The sequence below is a fragment of the Mugil cephalus genome, chromosome 9 (genome assembly GCF_022458985.1).
Source record: "Mugil cephalus isolate CIBA_MC_2020 chromosome 9, CIBA_Mcephalus_1.1, whole genome shotgun sequence".
NCBI classification, from domain to species: domain Eukaryota; kingdom Metazoa; phylum Chordata; class Actinopteri; order Mugiliformes; family Mugilidae; genus Mugil; species Mugil cephalus.
Genome location: NC_061778.1, coordinates 5,387,309 through 5,412,896, shown reverse-complemented (window position 1 = coordinate 5,412,896; position 25,588 = coordinate 5,387,309). Strand labels below are relative to the sequence as shown.

The following is a 25,588-nucleotide window of genomic DNA, read 5'->3' as shown; positions in this document are numbered from 1 at the left end:
TACTCCAGGAGTCTTAAAATGTGGCGTAGCCCCAGATCCAATAAAGGCCAGATGGTGCTAAAGCATGTAAATTCCTCATAAACGTATATAGACGCTATTCTAAAGGTTGCGCCGAGGAAATGTGCAGTGGGTGTGAGGCAGGAGAAGGCACGACAAGTTCTGTGCACACTGTATGACTCAAAAATTATTAGTTACCCCCCCCTTCTCAAGCCTCCAGCGCTCCACAGCAGCGTAGCTGTACGTCGGCTCCGTATGTGCCTGAATAATTTTGCGTGCGTCTGAACACATTCGCTGGCTTATGTGATTTAGATCATGGCTGGGAGAGCTGCCTTTGTGCTGAGTTGGAAGAAATTCATTGTAAATGAAACTGCAGCTACCACACAGCTTGACCCATAGCTGGAATTATTTATTGTTGCCAGCTGACAAGCTCGTAACTCCCGTTTTAGTGATTTATTTTCATTTGTTAATGTCAGTTCAAGGACTTTATGTCTCTCGGTGGGGTTGGGAACAATCTGTGTCTGTGGACGTTTTTCATTAACGCGAACTAACATAAAAGCCACGTGAGTAACAAAACTGCGTTAAAAGGACAAAAAATGGTTTTGAACATATATCAGGTTTTTTAGCCAACATCGGTCACAGTGGTCTACAGCCGGTATTTCTGCTTAAATCCCATCATTATGAGGCATAGCTGACCGGGGCTGATCTCAGCTAAATTCCGTAACATATCTTAAATAACGTCCAGTCATAAAGTTGCCAGCCATAAAAAAAAAATAAAAAAATAACAAAATAAGGAAAAGGAGTGGAATCGAAGAGAAAAAAGTAAAGTTTTAGATGGTGAACTGACCTATTTCTGCCATCCTTTGAGCTCGTGCTTACAAAAAGTAGCTTTAATAAGCAGGAGCCTAAATCTTCTGCACATAACTCTTAACATAGAGACTGCTCATCTGTTTCCTCATAATTAAAAATACACATTTTCAAGTCAGTAAAAGTGCATAAACCCTGTTTAAACAGCTCTGTCCCAAACAGTTTTAAACCATATTTCTAGATATGTGTGGGACACACTCTCAAGCAAATTCATATATTGTTCCGCAATACATATTATATCGTTAGCCTAATAGCAGAATTACCTAAGTGAGGTTTAGGGTTATGGAGAGATTAAGTAGGGACCCCCTACCTACTATATGTGCTCTATGTTAAACTCAGCCTAGTGCTATTTATAAATATACATTACTATTATCATTTTGTATTCAATATAAAGCTCTCTCTTATCCCTTTACCAAAATATATTTCATGTCAATGTGTATTTAAAGAAATTTAAGGGGAAAGAACGGGAAACTAAAAAAAAAAGTATAAAAAATGTATATGTAAAATGTCTAATCAACCAAAGATTTTGTGACGCCTATGCAGTACCTCTGCGAACCCATAGGGGTCGCGGCCCCCCTGTCGAAGACCTAAGTGATATTTGAAAGTTTGAGGAAGTTTTTTAGCGAGCACATTGGTATTTTTATTGATATTGTAAAATGACTTAGGCAGTTATGCTATTAGGCTAACGATATGTAAAACGAAATTAGAGCAGCACGCCATGCTTCATAAAGTTAGTCTTTACTACCAAAAGCACATTTGCTGAGACTCTTGCCTTTCCCCAATACCTCTATATTGCACCAGGACCTTAAGAAAGAGGAATTTAAATCTGCTCATGTTGTTTGCATGCGTGTCCTAGTGTTTTATACCTTTACATTAAATTCAGAAAAATACATGTTTTAAGTTTACGTGTCTTTTTCCTACCTCCAGCTCTAATTTTTTTGTTATTTATTTATTTTTAATCTCAGTAATAAGAGACTTCACATTTATTATAATGGTAACTATTTTTTCCTACGAATAAGGACCAGATGTGGCTGGAGTCTATGTCTGCGCTTGTTTCTATGAAGAAAGAGGAAAACGTTTGTATTCTAAATGCAAATTAGGCTCTAATTGAATTGGCTGGTTAAATTTTAAGGAAAATAACAGAGGCGGGAGAAAAAACAAACAAACAAACAAACAAACAAGAAACACAAGCGTATACTTGGACAAGACCCAGAACTAATGTTATTGTGTTTCTGGCCTCGGCTCTCAGATGTATTTTTATCTCCGCGCGGAACGGTGCACGAGTGGAACCGGCTTTAAAGACGTTTTCAAAGATTCTCCGTCGAGTAATGTGCTTCCTCCTACTTTTCTGAGGAAACAGCGAAGAGAGAAACTGATTCCTGGGGCACGTAAATGACAGGACGAGCGTGTTTCAGTCAGTTTAGTGTGTAGGTAGCACTCTGGAAGAAAGACCAGAGTACAAAAAAAACAAAAAAACTCCGGGATTCTCTCCTGCTGTCGAAGGCTTGGTGGAACACCGTCCAATGAGGATTTGAAGGAAACCCCTGCTTGTTTCCAAACTTGTTAAACACAGAGCTGGTGTTAACATGCTTTGTTCCAGCACAACCCCCACCTCCTCCGCACACACACACACACACACCCCTCCTCCACTACTATATCCAAACACACCCCCTTCCCGAGTTGAGTAAACCTGCAGAGAAACAGCGGAGGGAGCTTGGCCCTGATTTCAGTGCAGTGGAGGAGCCAGGGGGCCCAGGGGACGCTCAGGTTACCAGCATCGAATCCTGCAGTATTAGCAGGGCACAGTGAAATAACAGCCTGCCATCTGGAACCTATGCTGAAGCCATCCTAGCCTCGCAGCGTTCAATCACACTGACCTCAATTAAGTGCTATTTGTTCAGTATTTTTATTCACTCCTTCCTTCGCCTCCAGATCTTTCTGTCTCGTGCCGTAATGAATGCCCAACTGTGTCGGATGCAGAGCGATAGGACGACTTTAAGGTTCTCCTACCGGGTCCTCGACTCGATATGAGCTTTTCCATTAAACTTTAAGCAAGTCCAGCTCATAAGAGGTTTCAGGAGAGAGCACCTTAAGTGCTGGGGGGATAAAGCTGGTCTTTGTGCCGGAGAGATGCCGCATGGTATGCCGGGTTAGAGTGGGTGCTTTTTTTGGTGAGGCCTCATGCTCATGACTCAACGTGGTCTTTCTTGACCCCACTTAAACGGGAGACAATCAGTGCACTTGAGCAGGTCTTCCCTCTTTTGAACCTTGATGCTCCACACTTTCTATGGCGGCGAGGGGAATTTTTTTTTTTACAATGCCTTCAATCATCAGCGCGCTGTGAGAAAGTGTTTAGAGATCGGGGTGGTCGATGCTCTCCGCCGCTGAGGGATTCGTTATTACTCACCAACGTACGCGGTTCAAACCTCCGTTTGCTTCGTCGACGGTCTGTGAAGGCGTGAAGGGTTCGTGATACGTCTCCAGATCTGTAGATTCCACATTATTTCATTTCCAGATTCACATTATTTATTCAAAGTGACGTTTGTTTTAACATGTAACTCGGGACTGTCGCAAAATTAGTTACTACTCGGAATAATTCAAAATGCCCATGTCCTTGGTGGTAAGATTTTGAACTGGTCTCCATGGCTACTCTACACTTTACACATTCATTATCACTCATCACATATTTGTTTGACTGGCAGCGATGGTTGGCAGGTTACCAGCATTTAAAATATTCATTCTTCCCATCCAGTAAACTCTTAAAAACGTGGACACGATTTGGAGCATTGGTTCTTAATTTAGACCTACTGATGTGACTTTTCAACATGTAAACTGTTCTCTTAAACCAAAAATAGACCTGCCTTCAAATCCAGATGATTCAAAAAGAGGTAAGAAAGGACATTTAATGCATTCGTTTCGGGTAAACTGTTCATGTGGGAAACCTGGTAGCAGAAAGGATCAGATAACAGGTTTAAATGCGTGGTCGTAACCTGGTTACTCAAAAACTTGTGCATACAAGAGCTCGCTGTAACCTGACCCCCCCCCTCATCCCAAACACTCAACAAAAAAAAAGAAAGAAAAGGAATTGATGTTGATCAAATGCCTGCAGCTGAAAGACCCGATGTCGCACCTTAAATAAAGACGCCGTGCTCTTTCAGGGCATCTGACGTTAATATTCTTTCTTTTGTTGGAAAGAACTTCCTTGATTGAAACGCGCGTCGAAATGCGTTGCTGGAAAGCAGCAGCTTTGGTCGTCTGCTGATTGATCTCTACCTCGCTGTGCATGAATTAACGTCAAATTCCATTTCTTACGTTGCACCAACCTTATGCGGAACTTTTCAGTGAGGTTTTATCATTCAAATTTCATAGTTTTATGCTTTTCAGGTTTCATGTGTGCTCGCTCATAAAAGTTTCATTGTGGCCCCAGTGGTCTTTTATTCCTCAATGCAGGCAAATATGCAAAAAGTAAAAAAAAAAAAGGAAATCTGAAGCGATATTGCTTCACTGATGACAGGGATGACAACCCAGTGGGAATTATTGGTAGCGGGACAGCATTTATTTTTAACTTGATATGATATTAGTCACACGTGCTAAACAGTTTTCGTTTCATGTTCTACATTTCTCTGCGAAGGTGTCCATCATCTGCTCCACAGTCAAAATATGTCAGCCAAGTCCAAGAGAAGGACGAGCCCCGGCGAGCCTCTCATCTTTTATCTGTATTTACTTTTTGTGATTGGTGAGCACTGGTCAAAAAATGTGCCGCGCCGTCAGCGTGTCACCGTGCCCGTTGGGTGCCAAAGATGCCAAATAGATACAGGCTGCGCAACTGGCATTTTGAATCCTCTGCTAAACATTCCCTGCTATCGGTGACAGACATCGGCAGGAGTGTGTGCTTTTAATGGCCGCGGAGAGACATCTCAAAGGCCTTCCTGAACGGGGGGACACGTAGAGCATGGCGGGTGGTGGGTGGCTTCTGAGCATGCTATCTTTTTTTTTTTTTTTTATATATAAAGTGCTTCTGTGTGGAGTACAGGAAATCACTCCAACACTCACAGTGTGTACTCGCAGTGGACCCAAAACCTCCATAAATTGTAAAGTTTGAAATATAAGTTAAACGTATTAATCAAGATGCACAGAGACTGCACCTACCCACCTACAATTTAGCACTTCTGCATTAAATGAATATGAAATGGAAGAGCACATTTCACTCCTCAGCCTGTGCTCTTAGCATACACCAAACAAGAATTTAAAGCCTGGAAGCAGTCTACCTCTGTATGCATTTGGTTAATAGATCCATTAAGCAGCGTGGTGTGAGTGGAGTGCTTCTGCTGTGTGGAGCACAGGATGACGTGTTAATTCTTGGTAATTTATTACCTTGGGTGTCGCCGGGCGAGGAGCTTCTGACAGATTCTGTCTCGCTGGGATCACCTCAGCCAGGCTTCCATGGGCATTGCCTGCTTAGCGGCGCCTCTAGCGCGTGGTGCTCGCGTCCGCTGATGCAAGTATGATGTAAAACCCTTAGTTCAGGAAAACAACAGCGAGGATGCACATAGTGTGGCATGATATCAGGCTGGCAGTCTTTGAAGAAGGTAGGAGGCTAAAAGCACACCTGTGGAGAGGGAGAGGGTAATCACATTTACCCCCAGTGTTATAGGCACTTGCTGGCTCTCATATGGTTTTTATTTATGGAAGTATCCTTTTCTGTCTAGGGCCGAGCCCTGATTAGATCATGGATGCTGATTGTGGCCTAGAGCCGTGGTGATCAATCCTAATTTACTTGGAGAATTAAATTTATATATAGAGGATGCAGTGCCCTGCCCTGATAGATGAAAGGGCATTTCCCTCTTATGCATAAACAATCAAAATCGCATAGAAACGAGGCAACGTGCATCATGACTTTGTTTTGTCGCATGTCTTAATAATGTAACACGGGAGCTTTCGCTCAGGAACAAAAGCTGCATTAGGGACCTGTAGCAGAGGAGCCGAAAACGAAAATGCCCAGGCGTTTGTGCATGAGGGTTTTTTTCGCAAGCCTCAGCACTGTCTAATGTTCAGCCATTGAGATCAGAGAGTGCAGACCTCTGGTGCCTCAGAGGCAGAGGAAGGGGATTGTTCAGGTCAACGCAGCACTGCCAAGCTCCCCCGTCAGCCATTTCATGTCATAATCAGTTAGGAGCAAATCAGCATACGGCAACTCTCCGCGCTCCAGGAAAATCCGAACGGAAGTCTTTCGTTCTGATCGAATATAAAAGGGCCATTTAAAAAATAAAAAATTTAAAAAAATGCAATGTTGTGATGCTCGTTTTCAACCGTGGAAAACAAACTCCCTGTGCACAGTAGGCCACTGCAGCAGCCACGCCTTCTAAAAACATCGCATCTTTATAGCCGGAGCTGTCATGCAGTCGATGATGAAGCTACAGAGTGATTAGCCCCACCCAGAGGCTGCGGCGATGGTTGATGTGGGAGGTGTGCGGTTGTCAAAGCCGGCCTCGCAGAGATGACACAGTTAAGCACTTAGAGTAAGATCATTACCATGCAGGAACCATTCGTCCAGCTCTGCTGTGTGTGCTTTTTTTTTTTTTTTTTTTTTTTTTTTTTTTTTTTTTTTACAGTAGGTATTGAACAGCTGCGGGTTTTATTGTCTCAACACAGTTGTGTTTGCTGCTTGTTGTGCATCAGGTTATCACATGGTTCTCATGTTCATATCTTCTGAAGCCTGAAATCTTAGCTGATTCGTTTTGCAAAGCGCAGCTAAGATCCATATTATTGCTGTAGTGAGGAAATCTAATTACTCCAGTTTATGTGATTGATTCACGCTTTTACTATATGCAGCGCTGCCCACTGTTCAGTAGTTTACTCTGATCAAGGACGGGGAATTCGATTATGTTATGCATTCTTGTGTCCGTGCATGTGCTGGACATAGATCATGCGCTGTTCCTGCATCTTAGTTCATCTTGATGGACAACAGCCATGACTATTGTACTCTGTGTCATATTTTGCAAAAGAAAAGAAAAGTGTAAAGGGAATGATTAGTTGTGTCCTGATGTAGGGACTCCTGTGGCGACGGTGGTGATGTGTGACTTGAAGACCGTACTCTGTGGTCTTTGCAGCGCGCTTCCTTACTCCGGACCTACACGAGCTATCATGAGGAAATCTCCCGGCCCCCATTGTGAGAGGATCGTAATTGGTATCCAGCAGAACAAGAGCACTATCTCACAGTCTCTTTGCGGGGAGTTCTTCCACTCAGAGCCGCTCCTTAAGAGCAGCGTGGCGGCCATTTATTAACCTTCTCTTCATAACCTGTCACCGAGGGGGAAAAAAGCAGAGCAACGGGGCAACGTGATGGTGGCACGATCGCACCTTGATGAAAAGTGTGGATTAGATCGTCTGATTACAAGCGAGGGGGGGGGGGTGGCAATAATTACTACATTCATACCTTTCATGTTGCAGCCACTGCATGTTGTATAGCATGAACACAGACTTCATCTGGGCTACGGAAATGGAAGCGACCAACGTTATTTGAGTTTAGTTTAGTTATTTGAGTATTGCACATGGATGTGAAACCCAAACACAAATGGTAATTTGAGATAAATGTGGGACAAATACTCATGCAGTGAGTCATCCAAACATCAGACTTGACTCGGTTTAGACACTTTATGGATCCGCTTTATGTTTGGTGAAGATTTTCTTAAGCTCTTTATTGTATTTCCTGTGTGTATGCGCAGAGCTGCGGTTTATTTCGGTCCATCTTTGAACAGAATTTTTTTTTATAACAAATTAAAAAATGTATATATTTGGAAAGAATTAGAATTATACTTCAATCATTGTGTGAGACTGCTAAGCACCAATTACAGCAGGATCATTACTGGTATTAAGAGTGTGATAACTTCTGATTAATTTTGCAGATTATTGAATTTCCAAGGAGACAAGTCATTTTACTATTTAAATACAATGTCAATAGCACGGAAGTCACCTGATTTAATATTTTAGGGTCCTTCAGTCCTCTTACATTACGTAGGCAGTCAACTCTCTGGGTTGAAAGGAAAACTAATAAAGTCCTGGGGAAAAACAATACAAACATTAGCTTTCATCTCATTTTGGTGTTGAGTGACGATATCAGCAGCATGTGAGGTCAATACAAAAACTGGTGCGCTACAGTGCAATCAGTTATTTTTATAATGAAACCAAGACAGGGGAAAATTTTTTGATCAGGTCATTGTTACATCTCTAGAGAAGCTACCACAAACGTTCAGACATGTTGAGATAAAGTTGAGCAGAAGTCACAACAGAACAGAGTAATGTCAGAGCAGGGAGATCGTCTTTCTCAGCGAAAGCTGCCAAAAAGAAAAAGAGAAAAAAAAATACTAATTAACTTTGGCGGCTGAAGTGTGTTCAGATGGCTAAATCATACATCTAGGAATATTTAATCAGCTGTTCTCGGCCAATGTTGCCAAATAGCAGGGGACCTCGAGTGTAGCTGCCAGGAAGCTTGTAACTTCACCTGAAAGATGTGTCTGAATGTATTGCTTGAGAATTTTATGGAGAAGACTGAGTCATGGAAGCAGAAGTCAACATACACGACATAATAAAAACAAAACTCATCACTCATTCCTTTTTGCAGAATCTGTCAGCACAGTTAAAATCATGTCTGTCTAATGCAGATTTCTGCTGCTAGGAGAAACATAAAGGAGGTGGATGGATCTTAGGTAGAAATTACTACAAAAGAAACATCATTACAGCAATTATTACAATGTTGAAGACTAGGGGTGGGTATTGGCAACAACTTCACGATACGATATGTATCACGATAGTTGTTGAGATACGATACATTGTTGCAATATTATGATATTGCGATATATTGCAGTATTCTATACAGTTCACTGAGGAATTTTAAATGCAGCTTCAAATACAAGTTGTATATATGTACATGAGATGACAGTGATAATTCATTGGACAAATTGAGTCAACAAACTATATTAATCCAAATGATCCGTTTCTAATTCATTGCAGTTGTACAGAAAAAGTGGTGGTGGAGGTGCGGAAGTCGTTTACGATTGGTCCTAAACGTGACTTTTTCTTTTTCTTTTAAAATCGATATTAAGACATCCGGAATTGATGTTGTATTGTGCGATCTATTGCCTTATCGATATTTTTTCCACCACCTATTGAAGACATAACAATTGCTCTTATTTTCTTAAGATGTATTAGCACCAGATACCAGAGTCATTTTCTATATTACTGCAGGATGTGGCTGAAATCTCAAAGGCTTTTATCTCTAAACCTGCCGTATGAAACTCAAACACTTTTCATGCTCTGAGAGCAGGTTGACAACAGGTATTTTTTTTTTTTTTTTTTTAATTCCTTAAAATCCTCAAGGCATGAAAACAGCACTAAAAAATGTTTTTTGGTCAGCGCATCATTCACTCGCAATGTTTTTCCTCCCTTAGGGTCTCCTCTGGCCACGGCTGCAAACCTCAAATATTTGTAAAAGTGAATTTGACAGTAGCAAGTTTACATTAAGTTGATTATTCCTTAGCTGGTATTAGTTTGGTTTCACTGCAGGCGAAACCGTAAATCAGGTCTTGCCTTCTCAGGGTAATGAGCGTTCGTTGCAGACTAATGAGAGTCAGGTCACCGCCAGAGTACTTCAACCTAATCGAGAGTTCCTCTTTTAAATCTATGTGAAATCACCATTCATTTCAGGAGTTTTGTGAGCCTTAGGAGGACGTATTATGTATTTCTTCTGATTCGGTTCAGGATATATAACTCTGGATCGGTCTTCTCGTGCTGTTTTTATGCCAAGGTCAGCAGCGTACATCATTGCACAAAGTGAATAAATAGACTGCTTCTCCCTGTTATTTACTGGGCTGGTTTAATAGCATTACTCCATCGCCTGCTCCTTCTGCCAGGACTAAACCTTGAATTGCTCAGAGTGATTAGTAGCAGGGAGCGTGCTGCAGCAGTGGTCCCAGGCTACTTTTGTTTATGTTAAGGCTTTTGCGCATTCTGTTTAATGCGCTGGCGGCGGGGTTCGCTTTTGATCCCGGAAGGAGGCAGCTGCCGAGATACCCCCATCACCGCCGTGGCCCCCTCTACTCCCCGGCTTCCATTTGCACTACCAAATTCAGCACTGATTGGCATGCCATTCAGTCCCCCCCCCCACCCCCCACCCCATCTACCCGAGTCCTTTTTTTTTTGTGCCTCTATTGAAAACACACCTTTCTGTTGACTGAGGAGCCTTTTTTTCTATAGAGCCCAGGCATGTGAAAATCGTGCAGAAAAGAAGTAAGTGGTGCCTGTATGGAGGGTTCCTTGCTTTCAATGGACCATGTAGACAATGTTCTTGATATCTGCCCAAATTTCCCCCCTCAGTTGCCCCTACCGGCTGCTTGTGTTTGTAGATGTTTGCGTTGCAGTGTTGTGGACTTAACTGTCGCTAATCCCTCGGCTGTAGGTTAAATCATTAAAACAGGAACAATTCAATAATGTATTTTTAAAAGCTGATTTATTAGAGGCAGGAGTGGGAGTGGGGGGAGGGAATTGATACAGCAAAGCAAGATGAGATTTTGTGTGGCAATGTTGTATCGACACGCGGATGTATTGATCTTTTATTATATAAATGGCAAACATGAGATTAACTTGTTAGGACTAGAATAATAAAATCAATCGACTTGTCAGTCAAACAGATGGTGCTTTCGAGATTTATCCCGATCAGCATGCAGGAAGAAGGAGGTAAAACAAAGGCGGAGGTTTCAGAGGTTTTCCTTTTTGGGGGTAAAATTCGCTGTTGAAAAAAGATAATAAACTAAATTATTGTGCAAAAGTCGAACACACGACAACATTTAAATCTAAAAATCAACACCTAAATATTGTGATAATATAGAGGCTTATATATGTACTGTGTGTTTACATGTATTACTACAGGTTTTATTTTAATGTTAAATTGGGATGTGTTAATTGATGTTCATTTTTATCATCTGATTAACAGTGATAATTTATCCATGGCATCAGTTAGGTCTGCCTCAGCTGAGTAGCTATCGGGCCGTGTGCTATGTACCAGCAGTCATTTGTCTGAAATGTCACCATTCATCCGTAACACATTGTCTCCCAATGTTCATGATCAATTAAGTGGTTTCTCAGGCGAGTAATCTGTAATCATTTTAGATTATACTTCAAGGGATTCGGCAAACATCGTACATGTGTGTTTCTTTGTTCGTTTCACCGCGTTGACTGGGTATGTTCGCGTTTCGTCCAAGATCCCGCACTGAAAAATCCGCGACATGTAAAGAGCAGCAAGCAATTAATTATAATGGAAAACAGGGTGGTGCGGAAGGAGAAGGCTAGATTTATATGCACCAGCACTGAATAGCAATTCTCAGCACGCTGCTAATTGTTTGATGGATAGTACAGAGCCATTTGCATTTATATTGTACCCCAAATTCCTCCCACCTATTTAGATCCCATATTTAACTCCTGACATTGGAGCAATGGCCACAGTAAAAACCTCAACAAGTGCTTTAACGGGAGCGTCTGTAGCGCATTGTTCAAACAGCGGGAGGTTTGTTTTATGGGTTGCTTTGACAGATTTTGTGTGCCGTAGTAGGAGATTAACATCACATCGAGGAACTCCTCTGCAGCCACGCAAGTTTTATGCCTGCTGACATTTTCGTGGCTTCAGAGTTTTTCAGCTTTAGTTGATTTTGGGTAAAGTCTTAGCAGCAGCGTGCGTAGATGGACTTCACCGAAAGCGTTACTCGTAGAAAAAAAAACATAAATAATAAAAAGCAATTTTCGGGGTATGTTGGTCTGATAAATAGTTTTAAGATCTTGCTCCGACCCACACAGTTGGTGTTTCTCTTTAATTTTTTTATTTATTTTGTTTTCACCGCCAATGGCTGTGTTTCTGGGTTTGATCTTGCGAGTCAATTGTGTTTGAGTTGTAATCTATTTATGTCTGCAGATGTCTGCATGTGCATATGTAGAATGTGGAGGGAAGATTTTGATGCTAGAAGCTTTTCTAGTATGGACCTGTCACTTTTAAGTGGGCTTCAGTTATGTGCAGGTAAACTGAGTGGCGAGCTAAAGAGGTGGAACGCCTTGTCGCACTCTGTCAGCTTTAAACCGTTAAGAGAAACTGTTCAATTTTAGACATCTCTTTAGACAACTCCTTTCTTCCTTCACAAGTTCCAAATTGCAGACAATCACTGGTTTGTGAATAGCTTTGCTTTGGATGGTTTTTAATATAGCTTGATGTTATCCAGATTTTTGTAAGCTACACCAGAAGCCCTCGAATGTTGTCCATTGCCCCTAGAGGCTAAGCTAGCTGATGGGTTCCCAGATTGGGATCAGCGCCACTGGTGATTCGATGATCTATAGCAACAAAGGGTGATTATTTTAAACATCCATCTGTCCATGAAAGTAAATCTGGGTAAATAAGAGAACCCTTTAAGACACAGACACAGCTGGCCAGTCTGTGCTTTTAAAACTGTAGGTTTTATCCAAACGGTTCTTGTGGTGGCATGAAGCTGATGTAGCTGGTTAATTTCCTTCTGAAATGAGCAGCTGCTGCACAAGCACCGTTCAGTACATGAAACAGATTTCAACGTTTGATCATAGGTGGAGAAATCTTTATTACGCCTCGGAAAACAATCAGTGACTGCCAGACAGACTAGCAAATCATAATGCAACGTATGATCCTCTCTCCGTAATAATTTGCACATTTCAGTTGGTTCCGTGTAAGCTGTGCATCAACTTCCTGAAATATTGACTACAACTGTTCTTGAGCTTAGCTTTTTCTTGAGCAGTAAGACTTCGGACCGTTTTCTGGTTGACTGTGTTCCTCGGTGCACCGTAGAAACCCTGAAGTAGTGAACACATCGAATGATCTCGAGCACATTATTCATTATGATTCCAGTCGTTACTGTATTTGAATACTTCAACTGGCAGCCCATTGTTCAACTCTTTGCCTGTTGAACCACATTATTACCGCGCTTACAGCTGCTATACATTTCTTTTACGCCTACAGACAAACCCGTCTCTGGTCAATTGTAGTCATTGTAATTGAAAAATGTAGATGCCTGCATTTGCTTTAAAGAGGAAAAACACAACATCCATCATTTCTTTGTCTATCCAGAGAGACCTCGATTGATTTCGGATCATTGCATAGATATGCAGTTAGCCTCTTTGGCACCGCTCAAGCTCTGCAGCTCAGACTGTAGGACTTTGTCTTGGAAATAAAAGCATGACTCTTATCTTGGTTTCAGAGATTTCAGTCCATGGCAGGCATTTTTCTCTGGTCTTTGTAAATAACTTTTCTAACAGAGCCTTGAATGTACCCTCATTAACCTCCTCCTTTCACCGCATCGCGGTACTCTCAGTTCCTCCGATCTTATAATGAAATGACAATAACACCTTAGAAACAGTCTCTCGATCCCTTATTATTTGCGTTTCCTAGTAGGTGATGAGATATCTTAGTTGAATAAAACCATTTTTATTACCTTCATGTACCAGTACTTCAAACAAAAACAATACAGTGCCGGCATTTTCTTTGTTTTTGCACCTTCTCCCAGGTTTCAGCCAGATGAGCAACAGCTTTGCTCTCTGGCGCTGGAACACAATGACAATGTCAGATGTTAATAAATATTGTTTTTACAGCTTGCTTCGTGCGAACGTTCCGCCGCCGTCATTTAAAGTGAAACCACCTCAAGGCTGGAGAGCATTTCCATCCCCGTATCATCTGTCATCGTGCATGGTCTGTTGCTTCTTTGAAAAAGGGAAAAACTCTTCGGAGTTTCCCATGGTCTCCAAAGTACGTCTCATTGCATGCTAGCTGATTAATAATGAGGAGGAAGGGGCTGCGCAGAAGAGACGTGGCCAAAGCCCTGGGCCGGAGCTCTTTGGAAACAAAAACAATGCACTTTACGGAACATTCTTGAAACTTTAGAAAGCTGCTTGTTCTCTGCTCGCACCCCCGCATTTGCATAGCATCAAGAATCTTGAGTAAAAGGTAAAAAATTAGCAACTCATACAAGCTGCATCTGAGATCTTGGGAGCAGCTGAAGTGCTCTTGTGGCTGCTGAGTGGGAGCATTCGCCCCCACCCCCCCCACTACCCACCCCCACCTCCCCATGTGGCGGAGGTCCTGGTATTGAGGCCTCAAGTCATTAATCACCAGGATCTTTTCAGCTGTCAATACATACAAAAAGAAACCCCCAAACCCAACAATGGTGTCTTAAATAAAACTTTTTTTTTTTTTTTTTTTTTCAGAGCAGGGCCAAATATAGTTCACTGAGGATTATTGTTTACTGTTCTGTCCGGCACAAATCTCATACAGTATTCATAAAGAGATTATCTTGTGAAAAAATCCTTGTCTTTTCAACACGTATTGTCAAAAAAATAAATAAATAAAATAAAAGAAAGAAATCTTAGATTTGCCTGAAGTAATTTTTTCCTCTTTCTCTAAGAGCTGCATCCTCTTATCTAGTGAGTCACCTCTCATTTCTGCTTATAGTAAAATAACTGGCAAGTAATCCAGAGGCAGAATCCTGGGCGCTAGATATTTATTGTGATGCTGCATTTGTGAAATGCGTCGGACTTCAGCTCCCAAGTAAACAGTGACTAAGTCTATAATGAAGTTACATGCATGGTGACATTTGTTAATCCGGCTCAATATCTTTAAAGCAGTGCCCGGTTTAAATGACTTGTTTGCAAGGCCGTGGCTCTTAGCTACTGTTGTATTACAGATCAATTTATGTCGTGTTTGGTGGAGACAGTAACCTCTTGTTTTTCGTCTGTAATTTCGTCACTTCTTTTTTTTTTGCCCTTTGAGGCGAGAAAACATGGCTGAATGGTAAAAGTTTCCCCCCTTTATCGATCCCATGCTTGTGCTGTTTGGCATTTGTGGTTTTATGTTGCGGATTTTAATCATCTCTGCTGGTTCAGTGCGGCCCCAGATTTGTTTGCCACCTCAGATTTCAACCGGCGATGATTTGTAACTTATAAACAACACAATTCATGGAAGGACACCTGCCACTTTTGCCGATGCTGGAGACCCGGCATTCCTATACGGCACATAAAATCGAATATTTGTGGGGGACTTGCACCGTAAACTTTATAGGTGCAAGATTTGTTGTGCCATATTTTATTAAATCTAATCCTGGTGGTTTGTGCTTTTCACTGTGTGTGCTGAGCCGTGCACACGCTGGTCGGGAACATGCATTTGCATTTTATGTATTTCTGCAGCGGCTCGGTTAAGTGTGCGTGTGTGTATGTGAAGGGATAATATCGGATTTTTATTTTTCGAATGATAAATGTCTTTTTTTAACATGAACTAGCAGCATGCCTCTCGCAATAACAGATAATGCTGCAAGTGATAAATGTTTGATATTTTCTAACCTCACTTTGTGTGTTAAAGTAAAAACAACTGATGCTTTAAGAAAGTATTACATCAACCCTGCAGTTAATGCCTGTTTTTTCACGCGTTAACGTTGTGCATTTGTGTCTGTTTTTCTTCTCCAGAATCACTCGAACTAATCTGGCATCGTGACCCACATTTGACTTTGGAAATAGAGCGGAGGCAGCCATGGAAGTGAAGGAGCGCAGACCTTACCGATCTCTCACCGCCCGGCATGACACAGAGCGCCGTTACACCAGCTCCTCAGCGGACAGCGAGGACGGCAAACCCAACTCCAAATCCTACAGCTCCAGCGAAACGCTCAAAGCCTTCGACCATGACTCAAGAATGGCGTACGGGAGCCGCGTCAAGGAAATGGTTCATCACGAAGTGGATGAGTTCAATCGGCAAGGTGAGTCCAGCAACACAAGACCTGTTCCACTACGTCAATAGAAAAGAACGTCAGCGATATAGCGAGGGGCGTCTATAGTTACATTAGTGGTAGTTGATTCTTAGTTAAAGGGCACATTACCGCTTGTTCTTAGCATATGGATCATTGTTTTTTAATGAGGAATCTCTTGGTAATTCACAGCAGAGGTCGCAGCATGATTATTAACAGAGGTGGCCAGGGATTGAACTTCAGTGGTGAAAACTGCATGGATGACATGTACACTTTCACCTGCTCATTCAAATATATTATTGATCTCAATTGAGATAACTTTAAGTCCCTAAAATTAGAATTACTTTTAAAAAAACACTTTGTTTTAATCGTACTGATGCAGCCATGTTCCACGGAGCCTGAGTTATTTTACTCTTAACTTGAGGTCAGAATGGTAGTTACCTTGGGAGACAACTTTTTAGATATGACACTTAAACACAGTAAAGCGTGAATTAGGGATTTTATGAACGAAAGACAAAAACCGTCAATGATTCACAAGCCCAGCAAGGGGACCTTGAGATGAATGTGGAGAAAGCCGTTCATGTACAGATCCTAGATGAGTCGATACTAAACGCAACTCTTTAAAGTGACGCTGTCAGCGGTCGTGCGAGTTTCCTGAAACGTGTTTTTTCGTTGGCTTGTCGCAGGTGCAGACTTTTCCCTCCGAGACCTGGGCTTCGGAGAAGGCCTCCCGTCTCACGTGGCCACGTACAGGTCCGAGCTGGGGATGCCGCACCGCGACTATTCCGTCAGCGTGGGCTCGGACGCCGACACGGAGACGGACGGCATCATGTCGCCGGAGCACGCGGTCAGGTTATGGGGCCGCAGCAACACCAAGTCAGGCCGCAGCTCGTGCCTCTCCAGCAGGGCCAACTCCAACCTAACCCTCACCGACACCGAACATGAGAACACGGAAAACGGTAGGGCGCTTTCTCTTCCGTCTCACATCACACCGCTGAGTTTGCATTGTGTCTTTTTTCCATGGGGATTTGATATCAGCGATATCAGATCCGTAAAGCATGTTTCTTTACACTAAGGCATAATTATTAACACAGAATAAAAACACAGGGGGCAGAATTCTAGGTGCAGTCAAAGGACAAAGCGATAATTACGTTGGAATTTGTCAAATGGTTAATGACAGTGCAAAACCAGGCCAGCTGCATCTTTTCTTTTTTTATACAGACTTTCCATTCATTAATGACCATTTTATTCAGATTTTGAAATATCCTACAACGTCATATTAAGTATATGAATTTTTAACGAAACAAACAGAGTCAGTTTTCTGGTTTCCCTCTTCACTTCGCTCCCGCTCTGCTCTTTGTGTTGCGGCGGTATGGATCACTATGTATTTGTGGACTTTGACAGAAAACGGTCTGGCAGGTTCTTTTTTTGGTGGGGAGGAAGTGGGGAAACCATTTTGTATGTTTCTCTGACTTGGTGTGTATATTTTAGTGCCCAAGGGCCTGCAGTGGCGTCGCCTGACCAGCGGCAAAGAAAATGGCAGATGACAAAAGCAATTCTGGAAAAGACACCCGTCATTCTGTGGATAAATGTGCCGCCATATTAAGTCATGATACTGCAGAATTTTGTGCTTGCTCATCCCTTTTTCAGTATATTCCGTTTCTTAAACAGTACGTACATTGAAATAAAAAGTCTCGGGGTGAAGTCGGTGCAGAGTGCAGGCAGTACTTGGTGGCTTTTTTTTTTTTTTTTGACCATAACGTCTGCCCTTTCTGCAGGGGCCTCAGATTCTGCGAAACAGCATTATTTAAATGATCTTACCCGAAGCTGCTATCTAGTAAAATCTAGGCTCTGTTTTGCATGATGCAAAATTAACCACAAACCTGAGTCGTGCATATTAACTGGCAGATTTATGATGCTGTTCCCTGGGTACTTCATAAATAGACAAAATCATCAAGGGCTCGGCGGCGAAACTCTGATTGCACTGACGCAGCCTCGCAGAGAACCTTCTGAGGAGTTTTGCATTCTAGAGGTTGTCACATTATGTATTAGCTTCTTATTATAACTGACAGAAATGACTCCTGGAAGTGGAATCCATTTGCCCGGACGACTCGGGGAGAGAACGTGGCATCCCTCCGCTTGATCATCTGAGATGCCAAGGGACTTGAATCTTGCTGTATTGTACATAATTAAACAGAATCTCCTCAGATGGCTGTCCGGGGATTGGTACACTGGAACGCATTCAGAGCACCCGTAGCTGCTGCATCATGCATCTGTGAGGCCCAATCGAGATTCTAAGTAGCTTTTTATTCCACTCACCCAAGCAGAAAGAGCACTTGTATTCAGCATTTAATTCAGTAATGCCTGATAACATATAATTTATATATGGCAAGTTAATTAAAATCCATCGAGCAGGCCTGCTTGTGTGTGCTTTAATCTCTTTAAATCAACAAGCCATTTACTCTGCTTTAATGTATTCAAGCTGCTGGGCAGTTCTCCCCCCACTTCACATGTGACTTACTTGACCCTGGTTTTAATGCATGCAAATAAGCAATAGCAATTTTGGAACAGTTTTCTTGATGGGGTGATTTCATGTGTGTAGTGTGAACAAAACCTCTCGCGGATAATTTTGTTCTTGCCTCTACATGATTGGTATGAATAATAAATAACTGGATGGATAGAACAGAGCAGAACTATAGACAGATCTAATGCAGTTATTGACATTCCCTACTTAGTATAGAAGTTAAAGGTGGCATCATGCAGTGTGTGCAGGTATGTTTGTGTATCCTTCCCATGTAGACTGTGATCCCTAGGGAGCCCCTTCAGGACACTTCCCGCAGCCAGTGGCTGCTGAGTCATTGCACATCCCACAGAGTCTGAACAGCAAGGAGGCCGGCCAGACTGCTGGCTTTGGGAGAGGGGTTGCTGTTCTTGGTTTTTACCCAATAACAGCTTATCCAGATGTGTGCTCTAATCCCAACTTTCCCCCACTGTCACGGAGAGGCTTTTACATTTCCGTAACCATGAGAACCAGCAGAGGAGATAGCCACAAAAGCCTGTTGTTATTCATGTGTTCCATAACCTGTGGAGAAAAATAATGCGGCTGAGGCCTACACACTTCTTGTTGACAGGGAAAGGCTTGTGTGACTGACGCCGATATTTTTCTAAGGACAAAATGTAATTAGTTCCAGTGGGTGGTTAGCTGTGTACTGACTTTGCTTTCTTTTACTCCATCCTCATGGGAGATCTTTTGTGCGTTGATTGAGGAGAGATATAGCGTTCACAATACACATGTACAGTATATATATATATATATGTAATTTAGTGATATGGTTGGTTTATTTCAGCTAAAGAAACTATTTAATTTAAAATAGCTTTAGAAGTAAACCATACATTGTGAAACTCATCTCTGTAATATTTAGTTTTTGAAGTTGATTAATTTATTTATTTTTTTATTATTGCTCGTTACTCAAATCCCGATAACTATACGCGTCGCTTCAGGGAAAAGCCTCCAGGAACTCCAGTGAAATCTCCTCGTGAAAGTGTCGCACAACGCTGCAGCTGAGTTTTGATTGCTTTTCGGGCGCGCGAGCAACTAGCGAATATTTTGACCCACTTCTGAAATCATTTTAAATTCCATAGCCTTGCCTCTTGGCAATGTGTTGGAGCAATCAGAAATAACCGTACCCTACTCAGTCTGGTGCATGTACTAGCAGTAGCTGTCGTAATGATAATAATTAGCATCGCTAAAAATGATGAACATTTTGACCTCACTTGGCAAAGTGCTTTTGAAACCGAATGTCATACAAAAAACAGGCAGCGACACAGAATTTGCAGACGCCACTTTTTAAAAAAAAAACTGTCAGAACAGATTGCTTGAGTGCCTGGGTTTGACTGTACACGCCAAGCGGGTTGGCAAGGGCTCAGTGATACATCCATCTATACTTTGAATGTACTCAATAAAATCTTAAGCCCATGTCAGAAAATCTTACACGGGACTGATGCAATGATTGGTGCAGCATAATCTCGTTTTAGTTCCAGTCGAAACTCTGGCTGCTTTACTTTAGATGAAGAGCGTGTTTGCGAAAATGCAAAGAAAAAAAATGCAAAAATCTGATCTTAGAAATTCTCTTGAACTTAATGGAGGGAGTTTGCAGAAAACACAATAGTATTATTTATAAGAAACAATATATCATTATTGTATTTTTATACCTATGTGCAGGCAGCAGCCACAGTTGGAGCCATGTCACCCTCAAAATCCCGATTTACCCCACAGGTCAAACAAAAAATCAATGTTGATTACGACAAATGTTGATTACGACAAATGTTGATTACATCAAAGTTTCACACTTACGCCTGGATAAAATTATGAAGTCTTCGCTGCATGTATTCTAGGAGTCTGGACATACTGTAGATGCTAAAAGGAGGCACACAGGCCTGCTGCAGACCTCACAGTGAGCAGCCTTTGAAGGCTCCTCCGAAGTCTAATCATTTTAAAGTCACAAGCAAAAAAACTGGACCTGAAGATGAATGGTCATCAGATTTCTTAATTCACTTGTGTTTTTCGTTCTGCATGATTAAACGCGAGTCATCAATCAGCGTTTCATGCCTTCAAAGCACACGGAGGCTTATCTGCTGATGTGATCGTGTGTTCAGCTGGGGTAAGTGCAATAATGATTGATGTCGAGACACTTAGTGACCAGTGTGTTCATGTGCACATCTGCTTTCTTTTTACAGATTTTTCTTATTAATTATTGAGCTATAGCTTCAGGGGTCTACTTTACAGCTTATTACTCAAATCTTAATATTATTAATTATAGCTCTGAGTAATTACTTTAAAAAAATGAAACAAATAAAACAAAAGCAAGCATGTCGTCTATTCATAGTTACCAGCACCACTAATGTAATAATAATTAGCATTAACCTTCTTAACCGGGTAACAAACTACAAGGAAAATAATCTCCGCAGTGACAATGACTCATTCCCTTGCGACCTGCATCACATGCTTTTTGGAGAGTTCAAGATTCAGAAGAAACTTTGAACTGCTGAAAGATTGAGGTTAAGAGCTGCAGGGCGACGCTCAGTTACTGGATCTTTTGAACGTAGCACGACTGTCTACGAGGGACAGGTGTTCCTCGTAGAAACTCGTCACGGCCCCAAAAGGGCTGAGGGGGCTTTGAAAAGCAAATCTCTCACAGGTTTGAACTTGAGTGGGGAGTACATCAACCTGTCCCCTATCCAAGTATTGAAAGAAGCTTTGTTAAGTTCTTTTCGCTGTCATTATTCTTGGCCCGAGCCACGTTTCCACGGGAGAGAAAAACAGCTACAGAGCTAGAGGGAGATCAAATTCGTAGTAATTTTGTTAAGGAATTCATCCCTAATAATAGGACACCTTTTGTTAAGCGCTGTGTTTCTTTTTCTAAAAATCGGAAAAATAATAGAAGCATTAGCATTACAGTGCCAAAATAAAGATTGTTTTATTCCCTATCACAGTCCAGTATAACTCATATAGCGAAATGTTCCTTATTTCTCTGTTGGTTACACACAAGACCACTGAGTTAGATGAAAGGAAAAAAAAGGAATCACATTAGAAATGTGCCCTCTGCATACAGATGCTTTCCTAAAAATAACCCCGGAACATGCTGCACTTTTGTACTTTTAATCTTCGTGCACACCAAAATACCTCTGCCCATGGCCACGCCCGCCTGAGGTGTGTGAGCAAATGACGGTGAGGCACACTCCACAGTTGAGATTTGTGTTAACTTTGAGCTACTTCCCTGGAGCCTCTGCATTCAGAGCCTGTGGGGTGAAGTGACATCAGACTAACAATTAGACAAGATTTTTCTGCATTACAGGGCTGGATTCATTAGGGCTTGTTGTACAGCGTCATTGCAGTGTGTTACTGTAGGAACACGGAGAGGGATTGTTTCATCGTGCACTAAAGAGGAGATGTCGCATATTTTTCACTGTGCGCACACACACACACACACACACACACACAGCAACACATGTAACTGTCAAGATCATGAATAAACACTTGTATGTGCGGGACAACTATATTAGGCCAAGTTGTTTTGGCTTGTCGCCTTCATTAGCAGCAAATTTTTAAATTAACACATAAATGTGGTCATGTAGCTTCAGGCAAACTATTGAAGGGGAAAACACAGACTCATAAAGTATAAAATAACATAAATATTGTACATTGTAATTTTGTATTAGTATCCATCTAAAATGGAAGAAGAACAGTTAGAAGTTCACATCGATTATTATTATTTGTTTTACATATTACACTATTTAAAATGTTATTTTCTTCATGTTTCTTGATGACCACATGAAGACACATTGGGACACATGGACTTGACCATGCGTCAAAATGTGTCTAAGAAAGCTGTTCCAAATACCACTTGTGTTTCTTTTCCTCCTCTATGCAACTTGGGCAACTTGTGTTTAAAATGCACAAATAAGCAAATATAGGAGATTAATATTATCATGTCTTCTTCATGGTTTTTTTGTTTATCCATGCAATACACCAATGGCCGGATCTACTAAGATCTCATACTGCGTGTACTAATTTGTGTGGCTGGAACTGTGGTTTGCGGGTGATTTACTAAGACTGATTGCGTAAATGACGGGATGTAAACAGCCTTTTTTGCACATTTTTATACATGCAGACCTTTAGTAGATCTGGCCCCAAGTATATTGCTGCTCTTTCTATTTTAGTGTTTCAAGGTGTTTGCTGTAGCTTGTAGTTGTTGATATAAAATGGTTTCATGTGTGATTTATTATACTCTGGCATGTGTAGTTATGTGCAGACTTTAACAGTATGCTCATTTACAGTGAATAACTATAAAATTAACTGGCATGTTAAAGCTCAGGTTACCTTGAATGTTTTAACATCCTGCTTCTTTTTATACCTTGTACCACCCTACAGGCTTTTACTATTAATCACAGTCCTGACTTTGTGCCGGCTGCAGAATATTACGCCTTATCAATCAGATTAGATTTTTTTATCTTACTGCTTTTTATGTCAGGCAATTAACTCTGATTCACATTTCTCTACATGCGGCATATAGCGAAGTCCAATCTGCCACAACATTAAAACCACTGACAGGAGAGGCAATATAACATTGTCCATCTTGTGATAATAAAGTGTTCGGCTGGGAAACTTTCTGCTCTGGCATTCGTGTAGATGATACTTATTGGAAAAACTGCACAAGGTGTTTATCTGGCCTCCAAACTGATCAAGTTTTCTGTTGCTAGACACCACAGGACCTCAGAAGGTCCATGTCTATTCTCTGATGAGTCACAACTGTTTTAGAGGCACAAGGGAGACCTACACAGATAGTAATTGCCTCCCTTTGACAGGCATCTTTTTTACTTGCTAAATTATAAACTAAATAACAAGTACAGTACTTATTTACCGTATTGTTGAATGCCCAGGATGAAATATACATGTATACAAGTTATTAGTTTTCCCAAAATAAATTGCTTTTACATATTTTATTTTCATGTATTTTGATGCATCATTGCCTTTTGGCATCTGCGATGGAGACTGTGATGTTTTGCTGCAGGGGACAGTGTTTTCTGTAATATCGGGATCTGTAATTTCACTGAATCCACATCGAGCGCTACATGGAAGCTTGTTCCGAAACGGTCGCAGGAATCGCAGCAGCGGAATAACAGGCGAAACGATGCTTCAAAGAAATCACTAGTGGTTTCCCAGCTCACAGCCGCACTTATTTCCACCCACAGTATTTCTTGTGAAGTTATTTATTTGTTTACTTTTTTGGCAGCGTCTCCGCTCAGATCATGGATTAGTAGAGATATTCTCTGGCTCATTTGCAGGCTAATTTGCTGGGTTTTAGAGGCCCTTGTGGACAGTTTTGGGCTGTTATCTGTGGAGTTGCATACCCGCTCCCTGCCAGTGCCTCTGACAGTCTAAACCAACAGCACATCAGGGCTCATCTTACCACTGAGGCCTCGCTGCAGCTCAAAGCCACGACATGGAGCAGGATGAGCCCCCCTCCATGGAGGATCATCCCAACCCAGTCCCAACCACTTCTGTTCCTCTCTTAGCAATATAACATACAGTCAATTATCCATGCTCATGTTATATTTATGTTAGTTTCAGGGAATACTCTTCTGCCTGCTTAAAATGGGATACAAGTAGCAATGTTCTGATTCAGTATTCACAGTCTGCAGCAACACTGGCCTTATCAAACAGATAGTGGGCAGTTTTAACCATTATATGCAGTTTTTAAAATCAAATGCACAACGATATGAATGAATATCTAATTAAAGTGTGCACAAACCTAAATAAAACAATTGGGATGTGAATGTATCTTCACGTATCTTATCTAATTTTGGACGGTAAAATTGTGTACCAGTCCTGCAGTGAAACTGCTCAGAACAACCGGTTATCTTTAGTGAAAGCAATTAGCACTTGTTATTGAGTCTGAGGAAGCAGAGATCATAACGTGCTGTTGCCCTAGTATGAGATAAAAAATAATTATACTTCCATGCTGAGATTTTTCTCATTAGCTGTCACCTCTGATATGTGCAAGTCTGTGATACAAATCCAGGTACAACAACTTTTAGACACATGCAATAGAAGTTAAATTTGTCATTTCATCACCCAAAAGTTTTCTTCTTTTTTTAATTTCCGTTAAAAATAAATGCTTCTACTGATACAGACACACCAAACAGACATCAAATCACTACCTTTGACTAACGAAGGCCAAAAAGCTGCACTTCAACACAACATAAAGGCTACAGACTGCACGTACGCTCTGCACCTGCGTGAAAGGAAATAGGTTCATATCAGCCAGTGGCGGTTGTCTGTATTCATTATTCAAAAAGGGAAACGGTTAGCTGAGAGGCTAGGAATTTAAGAGGAGCTCTCCTGAATCATGCTGATCGACTGGTCTACATTTTATTTATTCTAGACCAGGGGTCTAGAATAAATTTTTTAGGCCAAGGACCCCTAAACTGATGGAGAGATTAAGTAGGGAACCCCCTACCTACTATATGTTCTATATTAAACTTGGTGCTATTTATAAATATACATCATTATTGTCATTCTACATTCAATATTAAGCTATTCAAATAATACACAGGTTTTTTATTATTATTTCTATTTTTTGTTCAAGTGCCAAAGCAGTCCATTTTGGCCTCGGTAGTTGGCTGATGTGAGCGAGCTGCACTGTTAGCTTCTCTTCTGCTAATATTGCAGCTTGCTTCTGGGATTTTACCTGGGGACTGAACAGACTGTCAGAACCTGACAGTCAGTGTGTAATATGCGGCATCGTGATTGGCTGAGCAGTGATAGGGACAGGGATTGACAGGTCTAGTGTGGTAGTCTGTGTTCGCTGTTGAGATGTCCTGTATTACTGCATGAGTGAAGTGTCTTCTGCCTCTATTTATCCCTTTACTAAAATATGTTGGATTCAAGTTAATGTGTATGTAAAGAAATTTAAATCTGTGGGGGTAAATTAAAATATATATATGTATAAAAATCTAATCAACCAAAGATTCCACAGTTGCGGACCCCCTGTTGAAGACCTATCTTCTAGAAGATTATCACGTTATTTTAAAAATGAAAAACTAGAATAACCTTCTGTGTGTTCCTTGATTTCAAAGTTCTGTTTACCTTTGTCACTTCCGTTTCTCTTCTCAAGCATCGGTCCACTACGTTTATCAATGCACTAGCCAGTTTGTTCCACTGCCAAGGTAACATACTGACTTGGCTGAAAAGCCAGCTACAGGGGTCTGACTACTGGCCAACTACGGCCACAGACGCTCACCGACAACTGACCATCGGCTCAATGTGTCCTAAGGCCCTAAGATCCGGGATAGATTCCTTTCGTGCTCGTGTACACGTTGCAACCTCATGTATTACATCCCTGCAGATGGCTGAAAAACCGAACGGCTAC

The 25,588-nt window shown here is 41.4% G+C and overlaps 1 protein-coding gene across 11 annotated transcripts in view; it reads left to right on the top strand.

The window, feature by feature from the left end:
* tenm4 (teneurin transmembrane protein 4) overlaps nucleotides 1-25,588 on the top strand; it is a 142,094-nt gene that overhangs the window by 16,827 nt on the left and 99,679 nt on the right. For all 11 annotated transcript variants that reach the window (XM_047594273.1, XM_047594272.1, XM_047594279.1 and 8 more), the window contains 2 exons: nucleotides 15,382-15,668; nucleotides 16,343-16,615. In XM_047594273.1, the coding sequence (XP_047450229.1) occupies nucleotides 15,446-15,668; nucleotides 16,343-16,615 (496 nt within the window). In that variant the 5' untranslated portion in view covers nucleotides 15,382-15,445. The remainder of the gene's footprint in view (nucleotides 1-15,381; nucleotides 15,669-16,342; nucleotides 16,616-25,588) is intronic.